Raw genomic sequence first — 17,373 nt, 5'->3', positions numbered from 1 at the left:
GAGGTTGATGATATAGGGTATGTTAACAGGAATAGAATCCAATCTAAAGCAAATTAATTTGCATTGAAGCAGGTTGGGTATGGAGGTGTGAATTTAAAAGAAAGTGGTTCTAGGTTATTTTGTTTTTGGCATGAGGCAGCATGGAATTCAAGCTAAAATGACAGCATATTGGACAAGGGAAGATGTAGAAATAATTGTTAAATTTGACAATGTGAAAGTTGACTGAAGGTTTGCATATTTACTCAAATCTCACAAATCAGCAGTGACATCTTAGTCTTTTTAACTGATTGGGACCAGAGAAGCTATATTTTCTCTCTCTGAAAGTTAACTGGATCTCGAGGATACACTGAATATACAGAGATAGTTTGCATTAAGGGATATAATTAATTTCAGAACAGTTGACTTTCCCATACGTGAGATCCGCCAAGATACAAGTTCGTATTATATATTATTATATAATTGAGAGAATTTATACGAACTAAATCACCACTACAATATACCAGACCAATTACGGCAAAGTAGCATTACAAACGAGTGCGCACATGCCACAGCAAGTCCACTAACCCAATAAGGTTAGTTTCGATACTGCTGTATATACACACCCAAGTTGTACTGTTTCAACATTTGCATATATATATATACTCAAATGATTATCTCTGTTTTCATTTCTCACTAGTCAGCAGTGACATTTTAGTCTTTTTAACTGATTGGGACCGGAGAAGCCATATTTTCTCTCTCTGGAAGTTAACTGGATCTCGAGGACACACTGAATATACAGAGATAGTTTGCATTAAGGGATATAAATAAATTCAGAACAGTTGACTTTCCCATACGTGAGTTCCGCTAGGATAAAAGTTCGTATTATAAATTATTATATGATTGAGAGAATTTATACGAACTAAATCACCACTACAATATACCAGACCAATTACGGCAAAGCGCCTAGCATTACAAATGAGCGCGTACATGCCACAGCAAGTCCACTAACCCAATAAGATTAGTTTCGATGCTGTTTTATATACACACCCGAATTGCACTACGCATTCGTACTGGTTCAACATTTACATATAAACTAAAATCTCTGTTTTCATGTCTCACAAATCAGCAGTGACATTTTAGTCTTTTTAACTGATTGGAACAAGAGAAGCTATATTTTCTCTCTCTGAAAGTTAACTGGATTTCGAGGATACACTAAATATATAGAGATAGTTTGCATGAAAGGATATAATTAAATTCAGAACAGTTGATTTGAAGGGTTTGTCTAAAAAAATCCCAGATTTTTTCTCATATTTCGACACTCGCGAAAAGTGATCATAAACAGATTGAGATCTCAACATGGACTCGTGGTCTGATGTGGTCATCTCTATGGGTTAAAAGTACTGTACATCATAGCTTAACATCCCAGGACAGACAATTATCTCCAAATAGACACCATTTTAGTGTCTTGGGATAGACAAATTAGCATAAATAGTAATTTGTGAAACATTAAGACGGTGACATATGGTGCTCATGCATGTGTTTGTAGCTTCCTGAGACAGGTCCAGCACAGTACCAGTAATTTAAAATTGCCATAACATTCAGCCAGCCTGATAGCTGAACATATTTAGATGCTGGAAACAGGGTTGATTCCTCATTTTTAAGTGCAAGAGGGCTTTTATGGAATTATAATGATACTAGTGAATTTTGGTACGTGTTCCTGGCAGAATTTGTGAATACATGATGTATTCCAATTGTCACTGTTTTTTAAAGCATATATTGGATATGTATGGAATTGGGTTTCTTTTGGTCCGAGTTGATTAAAATACAAAATAAACCGCTAATGTCATACTATTTGAATCTTTTTTGCCAGTAAACAGTTTTCAGATGTTTGTGTCGAATTGGCCAGCTTCAAATTTACAAATAAGTGGCAATTTACGGATTTAAGTGCATATTTGTACTTTAAAATAATAAAAATTGCTATAATTGCAGTTTCAGTGACAAGAATTGAGTTTCAATTATTGATAGAAAATAAGTTGAGTATCCTTGATCTTGAAATTATGACGTAGTGACTTGCAGATGCGAATACATGCCTTCGCTGAGCTAGCTTAAAGTGGAGCTGTCATTTTAGCAGGGGCCTCAGGAAAATTGGAAGTGTAAAAACGGTACGGATGGCACATATATTTGAGCTTATTTTCAGATTGTACAGCGTTACTTGTAGCAGTTTGGGTATCATTTGCAGGGAATTTCTGCAGTGTTTTGATAATTTGGCAAATTTAGCTTTTTTCGTCATCAGATTTCGCGAACGGGAGAGCACAAAATTCAGGTCTTGTAAACAGAAAACTAGATATTAGACATGTATTGCTGATGGTTTGTAATCATGATACACATACAGTTATGTTAATATTGCAATATTTTTATCTCGGGTGTGTGGTTAAAGACTTTTGTGTGAGGTTTTGAAAGTCAAGTAGGCGACTGTTGTCCGAGAAGTTCTGAAAACGGCTTACTGCCTCCATAGAATTCATTATTTCCGCGAGATCCAATTAACTTCCAGAAAGAGAAAATATACCTTCTATGGTCCCAATAATAAAAAAACTTAAATGTCACTGCGAATTTGTGAGATTTGAGTATATATGCAAAGGTTGAACCAATAAGTTCAGTATGTGCAGTACAATCCGGGCGTGTGTATATAAAGCAGCAAGGAAACTAATCTTTTTGGGTTATTAAACATGTTGTGGAATGTGCACGCTTGTTTGTACTGCCAGGCGCTTTGTCGTAATTTTATTTTGAACATATCAAGTTGAATAATAGTGAAATCATTAAGCAGAGCTGTTCTGCTTGAACATAACAGAACTATTACGTACTTGCTGGAATTGTATACAACAATCTTTGGCCAGCTATATCGAAAAGGAGCAAGGGACCCTCGTCAGTATTCGCACATACCAGAGTACCAGTTTTGTTCACCTGTAATGAAAACAATATTATAATATATATATCTAGTTTTAACTCGGAATTTTACCTCACTACAGTAACTGTGGTTTCGAAACTTCTCTTGGGGAGTAGAATTTATGTTTGGAAGCAATCCAGTTGGATCACGGAATGTTGATTGTTCTTTCTCCATCATATAAAGCTGGAAAGTCGTGGTATGACATCGATGTTGCATTAAACCCAGCAAATTATATATATATATATATATATATATATATATATATATATATATATATATATATTACTTGTGCAAAGCAAAATATCTAACAAAGAAAATAAAGCCTTGCTCGTAAGAAGTAATTAAAGACTAAAACGTTGAGGACATGTATCGTATGAACTTTATTTAATATCTCAAACTGTTTACCTATATAGACACAAAACTAAGAATTACGTACCACAAATGACTCAATATCCATCTTTTGTCCCGCCTTTAAGATGCACACAACTTTGCCAGTACTGAGGTCATATACTTTTAGATTTTTCTGGCCTTTTGTGACGGCAATTAGTTCTGTAATTACAAAAAATATTTTTGTGTTTTGACACATCCTTGCAATGCGATTTAATTCATATCATCGTGGCCTCATTACCTCTATTAGGAATCTTTAATACATAACGGTATAGATGTGCTATACTATTGACATGTTATCATAATTAAGAGTTCAATGAGATTTGAAGTATTTTGGCTGTTTCAGTAATATCGGGAATTAATACCACTGTCTTGGTGCATACCGGTATGAAGAATAGCGCATAAAAATGTACTGCTAATACATGCATGTTAGCATAGTTTGTATTTGGGCTCCTATTATTACTTAGACTATTTACAAATACAAATCACTGTGTTTAGCAATATCTGTCACATTACATACAGTATATTTATATAACTAATCATATGTTTAGAACAATATTATTTTGAGTAACACATTCAAATTAAAAAAATGAAAAGCTTAATGACTTTTTTATTTTGACATATCTTAGAACACGGCATATTTTACTATTCGAATGTTTGTCTGTAAAATGGACTTTCTACCTAAGAATATGTATATTGTCTAAATTCATGTTAGAGCTATATGACTTGATGCTGTAATCTTGTTTTAATTGCATCCAACATCAGCATGAAGTTTCATCCAAAATATCTACATTAGTTTAGGAGATAGTAATTTGCATGTAAAACTTTAACCTGCACTTTCTAAATGCTAAAAGGGGTATAACTTTTCCAAAGTATAATTCAGGGTTATGGGAAATGCACTTAAATAACTTATTTAAATTTCAATTCAATATCTGCATTGACTTTGAGCAATATGTATGCAAAACTTCAGCCTACATCTTCTAGGTCGAAGAAGGGGAATCATTTTTGTTAAAATTCATGTAATAGTTATTGGATCTGATGCCGTAACCTTTTATTTTTCCTGTTTGATGAATATAAAGTCTGCAATGGATAAAAACAATATTGTATGCTTTGAAAACCTTTAACTAAAACTTCTAAGTTAAAAAGAGACGCAACTCTGAAAATAGTGTCGAAACATCAAAAATTCTACTTTCTTTTACTATATAAACAAATACAGCAAGTTTCAACTGAATATCTAAAGTAATGTAGATACTGCACCTTTGATTTGAAAAGTGTTGTTTTTTTAAGTTGAGCTGTTTTAAAACAGAAATCAATGTAATTTCTAGTTTTACCTTTACATTTGATAGATTCTGTGATATTTCAACAATCTGAACCAAAACGCAAGTTCAAAACTGTGTGTAGCTTCTGACTTAAATTTACCTCTATATATCTTGGCTGCGCAACTAAGCTGGACAAAGGGAGGTAATAATAATTTTCAAACTCATATTTCTAATGGATTTCAGCTAAATATGTAATTGCAAATCCTTAACAATGAAATCTGTTAAAAGATCCTTTGGAAGCAAAGAATGCAACCAAGAAGAATAATAGCAGACTCGGTTTGATTGAGTCTGTTCATGAGAGGTAATGAAATGTGCAACACCTCTCACGCCCCCTACCACCGGCTTAAGCGGAACTCTATTACACACATGTTGAATGGACTCCATGATCCCAAATGACCAGAGAATATAACAATACTGTATCTCAGGCAAAGTATGTATATGCTGTTTATACTTATTCTAAAATAACTCGTAGTTGGGCCACCAGGACAGGAAACTAGTTTACATGAACATGCAAAATGTACAAAGCGCTATATATGAACATGAATAAGAGTAAATGAGAAGATATTAAGCTTTCAAACAAACCCATTAACTGCCAAAAATCTGATCAACCGATTAACCACCTATAAACTAACAAATGGTACCCAATTATGTGATAAACAGTTTTCGAAAAACATATTTCATAGTTTAGAAATTATGAATTTCTGAAATTATGAAATTTATACAAAAACTTACGATTCCGGCTGGTCACCAGTACATCTTTTCTGCATTTATCCATGAATCCTTGTAACGTCACCTCTACAGCCATTGTGTCCAAATTGAATACATATAATTTTCTGCTGATCGCAAATATCACTTTTCTTTCGTTAATTGTGTAGCCTTTCAAACCATCGACACCTGCCTAAAACCATATCTAATTATGTTCAAACCTTTCGCTTTCCCTACATTCTCTACATAGAGGCTTTCATTTAAAAATACTAAATCAAGAGGGATTTTAATATCTGTTTTCCTGAACTAAACAATACTGCGTAACAGTACATATATAGAGGATATTACATGAGTGTCTTTTCATATTGAATTTATTAAACGAGTTGAATAAAATGATATAATGCGAGGCGGCTCTGCCAAGCATTTTAACAATTTCATTCAACGAGTTTAATAAATTCAATCTTGAAAGTCACAAATGTAATATTCTTTTTATCACATGTTAGCTTTTCCTGTCGAAACATCAAAAACTCTACTTTCTTTTACTATATAAACAAGTCAATTTTACCAACGTCTCCTATACTATAAACGACGTCGACGTCAAAGCTTTATTACACTAGTGTATTTTCATTTTTATGTAATGGCTTTATTACACTGCCGCGAGGTCAAACATTTGATAAAAGTCTTTACTAAAGATGGTAAGTGTGCCTATACGATTATTATTTAATTAAGTAACAGTTACTATGCTCTATGCCAACGTAATACGAGGATAACAAATACAAAATTCTTTAAGCAACTATCAGACACCTTTAACTCGATTGGTTAACCTTTACCCTGCTGTCGGCAAGTGGTTCTACATACACGACAAGTGCAGACCAAGATCAGCCTGCACATCTGTCAGTAAATTTTCATTGAACATCCCTTCAAATAATAAGTGGTACTGCCCAAATTCAATGATGGAAATTTATTATAGTTCATTATAGAAATTTTGCAGGGTAAGGGTTAATCAACTCAACTCGGTTGAAAACCATACAACTGCTGACATGTTTAGCCAGCACAAATGATTTTTATTAACAACAAGCAACAAATAAGACAATATACCAATGTCCTCAATTTCACAAATTTTTCTTTTATGATGTCATAAACGCCGCAGATTTTATCAGTATCGTTTTTCGATTTTTTACCATCCACGAAAATATATCTAGAGGACGGCAGATGCAGTAATCGTCTGTAAACAAAAAATAAATTGTTTACATTTCAGCCTTAACGGTTAATTAGCCGTTTAGCATTGAATAAAAGTCTCTGTGCATTTGATAAAAAAACTCTTAGTATTGGTCTTTCTGCCAGTGCTTGATTGTGCCCTACACGTTCATATGCTTCAGTTTCACAGGATTTGATAAAGAAAATTGTGTTAGCCTTCTAATTATCATATGTCGACAGCACACAATACCAAAAGATATTCACTGATGACTTTTATTGCTTTAAACTTTAAAAATGTAGTAAGAAGATGATGAGACGGAGAGAATTAAGTACTCTTACCCGACATTTGGAATAGCTTGTGATAAGTTATTCTGTTCGGACTCCTTCACAGTCTGTTTTTGTTTGGTTCTGTCCCAGATCCGGAGGTTACTGTCTTCGGCAACCGTAACAACTGTTTTCATATCTCTTGTTTTTGCTGCAATCAAGTCTTTACTATGCTCCAAGACGTCAATTTCCTACAGTGGAAATTTTCACTTGAAAATTTGAGATATTTTCAGAAATTATTATGAACTATCGTTTAGAGGCGCTGCTTCCAGATTAACTAAACGATATCAAAACATTCAATTCAGATATCGACGCAGAAATATTATAAAATGGTTATAGTAATACAAAATTGTTTTTGTCTTTTTTAAGAGTATTATAACAGGTTGACAGACTCTCGCGCTCACGCGCTGTTAACGCACCTTTTACATACGCGCGTTCTGTGGCAAAACATAAACATATTATGGCCACATAACGGATAATTCAATAGGAATGATATTTGTATCAAAAAGAAATATTTGTACCAAAAAGAAAAGTTCCAAAATCAATAATGGCATAGCCTTGTACAGTGTTTCCCTATTATAGAGCTACTTTGTTAAAATCGTTTACTCAAAATATTCAAAATATATAATCTCCTTCGCCCCCTCTCCTCCCAACCAAGAAAAGACAAGACCGCTCGCTCTGTTTCGCAATAGTTTACCAATTCTTTAATCAAGAGCTTCGTGTTTGACTACGGAAAAAATAGACACATTTTCCCAAAAGTTATGGCACAATAATTTAAATCAAGGAAGTACAAGAGCTGTCCAGAAATACATCTTCTTAATTAACAAACAGGTCAAGAAAAGTCTACAATAAGTATATTGCAAGGAAATCGGCTATGCAGAAATTACACTAAAATAATTGATTCACATTACAAAAATGTTATAAAAGGCACTTAACAAAAATACATGGTAAAATACACCATGTTTATACAGACACTTCAGTTATTTATTTTCATTCTGATATTAGTCTTCAAAAAAGGAAGAGGACTTCAGTAAAATTAACAGACAGATACTAGTAGGCAAAGTAATCCTAATAAGAACTTTATATATAGGGAGTATTTGTTTTTAGAAAGACTTCTGGGGAAATTCAGACTCCTGCAGACAATCTTAAAAAAGTTCCTGAGTTTTCGTACTTGCGTATAGCTACAGGCATTTCATAGATAATCATTATGTAGTCGAAAAAGGGTCGGAAAATTTTATCTGAAAGCTAACGTAATATAAGGGATTTGTCCTTACCTCCAAACTTGCGGTATTGAAAAAGAGAAGTTTGTTTCCATCATGAACAAAGATGTGTCGCCCATCAGGAGTGAAGTCTAAACTCCGGAACGATTTTTCATCATCCGCTGCAACAAAATTACATTTTGATAAAATTATGTGATAAGTTTAAAGCAATATGCCTCAAAATACATACTTGTAGTAAGTCTAGAACAAACACTTCTGTATAATAGCAAATGTAAAACAATATGTTTCGATGTACTTTAACCCACATTTACTTCAGTGTTCATTCCTATAGTCTGTACAATTTAAGAAGGGTTATTTTACAGCCATTAGTCTATGGGTGTGACGATAGATTGTTGGTGTCCCAACAGTATGCATTGATAGTGATTTTTACGATCCGACAGCCAATCTATCGCCAATAGTTTCCTCTATTGGTGTTTTTCATAAGCTACACAAAAGCATATCTTGATTACATAAAATGATTCTCCACCAATACATATTACACTACTATATTTTAAATAGTGTGGTAATGTCACGGGGTGAGAAAAAATGTGCATGCAGTCACTTAAAGGGCGAGTGTTCTACCGATTCAGCTAACCACCTGCCTGACACATATTGCCCCCTTACGTGACCAATTCGTTCCGTGACATACACCCCAACAAACTGGAAATTCGTCTTCGAATTTCTGAATTATATGATATTGCAAGCGTCTTAAGACTGACCAAGCCAGCATGCCACGGTCCACGTTTAGTGTCATATGTCACGGGGTAAGAAAAATGTGCAGTCAGTCCGGAGTTCGAAGCTGGGACCCCTCGTTTTCAGGGCGAGTGCTCTACTGACTGAGCTAACCGGCTACCAGACACATATTCTCCACTTACGCGCCGAAGTCCGTGACAGTAACAACTTGACTTCATGTACAAAACCTTTGACAAACAGGGTCATTATTCCGTTAGTTCCTTTCAAATGGTTCTCTAGCGAGTGCAAAATGTGAGATTTAAGTAAGCGAAATGATCCGTGTACTATAAAATATGTTGTTTAGAGTTGAGACAAATTATAACAATAGTACCACAATATTATAGCAGAAGTTCAAAATAAATCTCGACGTTCTGTTTTAAAGTCACGCCAACACAATTTAATCATATGGCGATATTGGTGGCAGAGAGAAAAACTCTGAAGTGTCCTTGCAGACATTGATGCAGGCATGGAAAGTATCTTGATAACTTAATACCACCGTACTAGGAGCATGTGGTTCGGAGCACACAATCACGGAGTAAAGGTTGCCCGTGGTCGCATTAGTCGCTAAAACCATGAAGAACATTTGCGATGATTTAACAAACTGTATTCCATGTACATGTACGTATGTAAGTCTAACATGCATTAGCGGCCAACCGTTTAAAGCCTGACACTGCCTAGACCGTTTATTCTGATTCGAGTATGGGAATGACCTACATTATGCCACCACTTTTTATAATTTTATGCCTTCTAACATGGTCACCAGCGAGAGAAAAGTCTGCAAAATGCACTATTAACAGCTTAATCACTAAATCTCAAATGTGGTGAAACAACAAGTTGCTATTTGTACTATCGAAGGAATCCCAGGTAGTTTAATACTTAGTTCAGTCTAAACATCTCAAAAAGTGTGAGACAACGATAAAATTTGTTTGTTTGAGTAAATATTTTAGAGGCATGCCTAATTTGCACGAAATTGCCACAAATATTTTATGTATCTATAGCTGTAGAATAAACCCATTGATAAAACATTTCCAAAGCAAAGTTATCAGTATAATTCAAAGCTGTTACAAAAAGATATCAACACTAAAAACTGTATGCATTCCTGAAGAAATACGTGTATTTTGTGAAACCATCAATAGACATTCAAATACATTTAACTCTTTCGTTCACCAAATTTAAGATTTACAATACTATTATATATATATATGTGTGTGTGTGTGTGTGTGTGTGTGTGTGTGTGTGTGTGTGTGTGACATTGGTGACAGTTCGTAAGTTTAATATTACAAAATATATTATTGTCCTTTTAAGAATTCAGTTAATAATTTATTTTCTATTCTATCGTAAAAATATGTTACGTATTTAAATCATTTAGAAAACGTTCAACTTCCTCAGCTTTACAAAGGGTAAGTCTAAATGTCAGTTATAATGTGACTGGGTGGGGTAACATGACACATGTCTACAGCGTCACATTCCAGTAAGGCAGCACTGTAAAGATGGGCAGTGTACTCACTGCAAGAAGGAAGAATACACTCTTATTTATATAAATGAAAAAACCCAAACACTCACACACAGAAAACATTTGAATGACTCCGATATACATGTAGAAAAAGACCAAAATCGCGAGATTTATTGTCTACAGACTTACCTGGTATACTTTTTAGTTTGTTTCCATTAAAATCAGCGAACACAATTTCACTGGTGAACATTGTTGTGTACGCAAGGTGGGTTTCGTCAGGGTGTATTGCAAGAGCTTCTACCTCATGTTCATCATAGTCGCCGTCTTCCGTGGGGACTTTCTCAAAACCTCTAAACTTCTTCATAAAGGTCATTGTTTCAAGGTCAAGGACGGTGATAAAGTGCTGATCGTCATCTAACACCGCAACATAGTTGTTGGTACCTACGTCAGTTAGTGAGTTATTGTCAATTATAATAGTTACTTTTACTTGCGAAGAAAGGGTCTGCGCTTGAACCAAATACTCTGTCTCTTTCAAAAGGACATTCCGCATATTTATCTCGCACACAATTTTGAATATTGTAATATCATGTAAAAAGCTCATTCAATATTATGTCACGCAATTAAATTAAACATACAGTTTATTGCATTAAAGAAAAAATCCTCCCCATAATATTCATTCATTTGAAAAAAAATCATATCTTAGGAGGTTTTCTAGTATGTGAATCTTACATGCTGTTGCCTAACAAAGAAAGCTTTTTAAAGATATGTAGCAATTTTATAGCATTTACGTTCGTAATACTTACCGTACGGTAAACAGAGTGCCCCAAACTTCATTTTCTCTGTGTGTATTAGTGTTTGAATGAGCTGACCTTCTTTATTAAGGTCAAATATAAGACATGACTGCTTGTTGAATGCCAGTAACAAGCTTTTGTCTTTTCCAGCAACGCATATGCTCGTGTTCGCTATTTTTGATGTAAGCGCGACATTAAAGCACAGTTTACCTGCAAAAAGGATTTGGATTGTGTTAATGAAAGAAACAATGCATTGAAAATATGAAAACATGTTTCTGTTAGACTTTACCGACCTTCGAAATGTTTCATTTTATTTACTTTCAAGTGTTTTTGGCCGATTCTGGTCATTATAAAGTCTTACTTTAAATCGACATAGGAGTAACAACAACAAACTAGTGCCACGACTGAAACTGATTACTACAAACGCAATGTAGCTTTGTCAGAGGTCACAAAAACCCATAACTATGCAATACTTGAACCGACACTGACAAATTTACATGCATTCTGCATCTCACGATGTTCCTGTGTATAAATTGTGTCATTGGTCACAAAGTCGTTTATGCCAAACATATTTGCAGCGGACCGACAGAAATTTTTTATGTAGAGGCATATGACGACTCCTATATACGGCATTCAAACGTCATTTGCGTGGGGATAAATTGTGAAACGTTTAATTGATAAGAGATATTGTCAACTTTCATGTGCTTGCTATATTGATGATGAAGCGAAGTATTAACCTGTATAAACGTCTTCAATAACAACGACCTTGTCTTTTTCACAAGCTATCATCCGGTCATTATTACAGAATACAGCGTGTGTGCTCTGTCCCTTGTTTATCACCTTCCTTTTCAAGCTACCAGCTTGAATGTCCCAAAGACTAATTTCCTTATCTGACTGACACACTGCAAAGACAACAGGGGGTAAGACGTATAGAGCATTTATAGATATGGACGGTTTCAGCAAGAAAAATATGGGTTGTTTTTCGGTGCAGAATGGCAAAAGTTTGTTGCAGGTTTGTAATGTTTCTTGAAAACATGTGTAAACATATTTTTGCCATTTTGCGCCGAAAAACTCATACCGCCAATAGACACTGTACATGTACTATCCCTTGAATTAATTTACAAATCTCTGAAATAAGGCTGCCTCAACAAAAATGTTTAACTGTCAGAAATAAAAAAAGGAAATTTTGGTCAGTAAGACAGATTGAAGGGCATGCAATAAAGAATGTATCTCAATCGCGAACGAAATCGTCCAACTAATAAAATCGAGTCTACCTGGGTTCAGAATTTAACATTCACTTACCTGTAAGGACAAGGCTCCCATCCCCTGTCATGTCCATCATGTCTATATCTGAGCCGTGAGCGGCTATACAGTGGACAAGTTGTCCGCCTGGTCTGTCTAATAACCGCTTTGTGGGCTCAATGAAAGTCTTTGGATAGGCTCTACACTGCTTCAAAAAGTCTCTGGTTACCTAAAAAGAAAGCTGCTCATCTAGTTATGGTGTAATACTAAATTGGTGCCGGGTAGGCCTAATTACAAAATTTTGTTTGCATTCAAAACAAGGCACCAAGTATGAAACAGTGAATACAGTCTAATGGATGGCTCTAATGCAGTCTGTACCTCAAAAGACTGAAACGTAATACGTCAAGTGGATTTAGTTTGCTTTTTATCATATTACCAAAAATAGCAAAAGAACAGTTGAACCATCTGGCAATGTTTTGGGCAACACGGTCCAGAAAAACTCCTGTGTTCTCTATAATCATTTTTAACTTCTAGTCTCTAGAAGTAGGTATCATAAAAACTTTGCCTGGATCAGAATGACAACCTCTGCCTTGCGAAAATTGAAATAGTAAGTATGTTAAAATATTATGTGCGATTCGATCTAACGCATACTACCGCATCATATTAGTCTCAAACCCAGAGACTGTACCTACTATGCTTTGAGGATTGGCCAAAAGTACAAGATAACACTGACAATTATCAACTAGAACTACAACTAAAAGTTATTCGTGCCCCAACAAACGTCTTCAGTTAAGTTCTTAAGTTATATCTCTTCTATCTTTGCATAAAGCAAAGTTATTGTCTTGAATGTTTTAAGATGCGAAAAATGAGGTACAAAAGGGATAAAATCTTAAAAAGTATTTAAGACAGAGTTATAGGTCTTACGCTCAACACTTCCGTGCATTGCCCTCAATGATTTTATCAATTAACATTAAATTCCCTTCCAAGGATTAACAATTATTGTCTAAAATGTTACAAAACGCAAAACAAAAAGTACAAAAAGCGAGATGAATCTAAAATTGTTCAACATGGACTAATGGTTATTGTCCTAACCATGTCATGTATTTGCAATCAAGTTAAATTTCCCTGAGGTTGTGTCAAAGTAACATATTTAAATGTTTCGAGACAGACGGAAAAAGAGGCGAACGGACAGATGGACGGGCAAAGTGATTTCTTTTATTGCCCTAAAATTCGGTATGTTGGGGTACAATTACTGTAACTGACACAAGAAACATAATCTAGTACTGGCACTTTTAACAGGTGGCGTTCTTAATTCTTAATTTAATACGGGCCAACGTTTTCAGATACCTGGAGATGTGAGAATTGGTATAAAAGCGAGGAAAATGCATCAAGTTAACATGAAATAACTTAAATAGAGTAGAGAAATACCCCTGAAGCTATATCAGATACACAAACAATTACATTATTTTCCTCAAGTCTGCCGAGCAGCTGAGGAACGACTTGACCTGGATCAGTGACAAGACCTTTCTGTGACAACAACAGTGATTCATGTATCATCCTGATCAGTTCATTGTCAGGAAAACATTCTCTTGCGGCGGTGAAATCGTCAATAGTTACTCTGTTAAAAATAAAATATCCCTGTAAGATTCGTCGTACTGTCAGCGTACAAAATTGAAGTTTCTGTATAAGATGATACACAATTTTCGTGGCACGCCCAGAATTCGCCATGTCTTCAATCGAGTTTTCGTTTAGTTTATAAATATTTTCACTTAGTGCCTATGCACATCAATATGTTTTAACATCATTTAAAATATTGAGAATATTTGTTTGCTTAAGTAAATTGTTCTACCCTTATTTTATGTCTTTTAAACGGCTTTAACCAAATTTAATTCATTTTGTAGTTCAATACCCGTGAAAAATATGTTTGATAAATTTCACTTTGAGAATTACCAATATATTTCACATTTCCCTGAAAACATGTAATAGAACTACACCTATCAGTCATTCAAAACTTCATAATTAACGAAACGGCGGCAAAATATAATGATAATGCTTAAAGTAACATTAAAATCAGACTTAAGAGCTCAAACATTGGAATGAAATTAAACACTCACATCAGCGGCATGGCTTCTAGTTTACACAAAAGAAAGTGAATGTTGGCCAGTCATTGCTGCTCAAGAAGTTTTTGCTGACCAGCTCTGATTCTGTGGTATGGCAGATTGCTAAGGGAGCGAACATTATACTCCTTTTTGCCAAATTTAACGGTTGCGCAGCAACATGACGATCGTCTTCCCCCTTCTCACCTTTTGATGTTGTATAGGGTTTTGATTTTCCTGAAGTAGAGAAAACAATATGGCAATTATTCTAGGAATATATATGTTTGTTTGAATTTGATTTATTAAACTGTACTGTAGTTATTTAAAAGATAGAACATGAAACTGTCTACGTTTCTGACCAGTTTATTTTATTGTATGTAAAGTGAAAACTTCAGCGAATTTTCAGCTTAAATTTACTCCAAAGTTTGGGTGTGTGTTTGTAATGTAACGAAAATATAGTAGTACAAAAGAGTCACTGATCCCTATAATATGACAACAAAAGTTACTTCGCTTTTATTTACTTACCTGCAGAAAACGTTTGCAGAACGATATAAATAAGCAACAAGAATACTCGTTAAAAGTAAGTATTTTAGATATTTTATCACACAAATATTATCAATATGATCTTAAAAAGTACGATAACTTACCTGTCACAATGATATCTATTGGTTATTGTTTAGTTTGACGCATTTAATGGATTGGTGCCTTGTGATCAATACGATGTCTATGATTTTGTCATTGAGACCGGAAAACAGAATATTAGCCAATCAAAAGCAAGCACGAAGATGGCGCTACTGTTAGCATGTAGGTGGCGCCACTGTTAGTTGGTTTAAATAGGCGGATCTAAACAGTTGTTGTCAGAATTTATTTGAAGCTCTTGGAGTGCAGATCGTAAAGAAGATAAGCAGAATTAATATCTGGGACTTTGGGCAAATAACTACCTTTCCTGACTCGTGCTTTCTATAGTGTATAGCGCTACAGAAAGAGTAACAGGAAAAATAGAAAGACCGTGTCGCAGATTAATATAGAAGCTATAGGACAGAGACCCAAGTCTACAGACGTAGGCTATGGGTACTTATTGAATATAAGGAATATAGGATAGTAGATTCAGGGATACAGATATTCCCAAACAATCAAATCAAAAAAAGAATTATCAGGATAAAGACCTATGCCATAGACTTTATAATACGTTGTTTTATGCCTCTTGATTCATAGTAATTCATATCCTTTTAATTTTTGAAGAAATTTAATTGTCTCATATCATTAGGGTTTGGAAACCCATGCAAAATTAGTATATGCGTTTTTAAGATAAATACTGTAGGCCACAGACAAATTGATATACCATATTGTTACATATATTTAATATTTCTTGAATCATTGGTTTAACAAAATCAAGATAGCAAAGAAGCTAGAGGAAAATTTATATATATTAGAAGGAGTCTGCTCGATACACGTTACAGTAATGTTAAAATTTGATTCTGTGATTACTACATGTCCATTCGAGGCCTGAAATAACGCAGAACACCCTTCTTCTGCGTTAGTCACATAATGAATCTGTTAAGTCTCAACGGCACAATTAGAGGTAACATGGCGACTTTGCATGTTGGGGGAAGACCAAGGTGCGTTTCCGAGTATTATTTCAGGCATTGGCGGGCACCTGGGTAGAACCGCCGACCTTTTGTGAGCCAGATTGATGTTTCCTCACATGAAAAAATTCTACAACCTAAGGCGAGGTTTCAAAGTCTAAACGGTGAGGGAAATGTGATTCAAAATCAGCGACCTTAACCACCCAGGCACGGAGGACCCATATTAAAACTGCGTCTAAAACAGTAGGAATTCACTTATTTGTTACAGCTTACTTCAAACTAAATACTGATTTATCATTTTAACACTTTATAGACATTGCTTTATTATTTGAAAACAATTTGATGTAATGATGTACATTAACACGTATTATGCGATTTTAAAAATGTGGTTTATGAAGAAAGCGCCTCTTCTTCAGTTATCCATCCTTTTTGTCTTCAAAAGATCGTACTAACTTCCTCGAAATTAGCAGTATGAAACCTACCTACTGAGCCAAAGTAGACCGGATACTAAACAGAGGAGACAGTCAGTACTTTCAATTAAATGTTTTTCCAATTCACAGCCCCTCAACCCCTACGTTAACCGCCTCGGTTGCCTAGTGGTTAGAGCGCCCGCTTCGAGTGCGGGAGGTCGTGGGTTCGATCCCTGCCCGCTCATACAAAAGACGTAAAAAATGGTATAGTAGCTTCCTCGCTTGGCGTCAGCGTTAAGAGGATATACTATGACTGGTCAGCCCCATGTCAGTATAATGTGGATGTGTGGGATATCATGTCCGTGTCACGGCGTTTATATTCCAATGAGGCAGCACTTTAAAGTTGGGCATTTTACTCACTGCTACAAGTAGACAAAGTCGTTTATATGACTGAAAAATTGTTGAAAAAGACGCTTAACCCGAGCACACACACACACAAACCCTACGTAAAGTGCTACATAATAAATTCAAATGATAAGCCAAATGGCATTGATAAAATAACGACAGTACGTACTATTAATCATGTAAAACAATAATTATTGCACTTGTTGTAAAAATAAGTGTTTAATTTATACCATTTGCCCCTGTTCCGTTAAAGAAATCCGCATGATTTCCATGAATTAATTGTTCTGTCCAAGATTTGAGCAATTTCGGGCTTCTGCTGCTTCCGTGAACTGTCGGGGTACCAATGAGAACTCGTGTCCCATCAGCCCCTCTCTCCACTAAAATATATAACACTCAGTTACACCAACGACAATAATAAGAGAACATTAATTAACAACGTCGTCTATCTGACACAACACAACATATTACAACAGCGCATTCGGATCGGAAATATATATTTTCATAACTGTTAAAAAACAAAAAGTGGAAAACCACAGGTCGCCCA

At 35.0% G+C, this 17,373-nt stretch overlaps 1 protein-coding gene across 1 annotated transcript in view; it reads right to left on the bottom strand.

Annotated features, from left to right (window-relative positions):
• The window catches only part of LOC123533439 (NACHT domain- and WD repeat-containing protein 1-like), an 80,568-nt gene that overhangs the window by 8,985 nt on the left and 54,210 nt on the right, over window positions 1-17,373 (bottom strand). The window contains exons 22-30 of the mRNA XM_053520625.1: window positions 11,828-11,992; window positions 11,103-11,300; window positions 10,489-10,740; window positions 8,130-8,236; window positions 6,871-7,046; window positions 6,433-6,559; window positions 5,362-5,527; window positions 3,360-3,472; window positions 2,841-2,940 (exon numbers count right to left, since the gene is read on the bottom strand). Of these exons, the coding sequence (XP_053376600.1) occupies window positions 2,841-2,940; window positions 3,360-3,472; window positions 5,362-5,527; window positions 6,433-6,559; window positions 6,871-7,046; window positions 8,130-8,236; window positions 10,489-10,740; window positions 11,103-11,300; window positions 11,828-11,992 (1,404 nt within the window). The remainder of the gene's footprint in view (window positions 1-2,840; window positions 2,941-3,359; window positions 3,473-5,361; window positions 5,528-6,432; window positions 6,560-6,870; window positions 7,047-8,129; window positions 8,237-10,488; window positions 10,741-11,102; window positions 11,301-11,827; window positions 11,993-17,373) is intronic.

Source organism: Mercenaria mercenaria, chromosome 12 (genome assembly GCF_021730395.1).
Source record: "Mercenaria mercenaria strain notata chromosome 12, MADL_Memer_1, whole genome shotgun sequence".
Taxonomy (NCBI): Eukaryota; Metazoa; Mollusca; class Bivalvia; order Venerida; family Veneridae; genus Mercenaria; species Mercenaria mercenaria.
The sequence above is the reverse complement of the archived record's forward strand: the minus strand, read 5'-3'. Positions and strand labels throughout refer to the sequence as shown.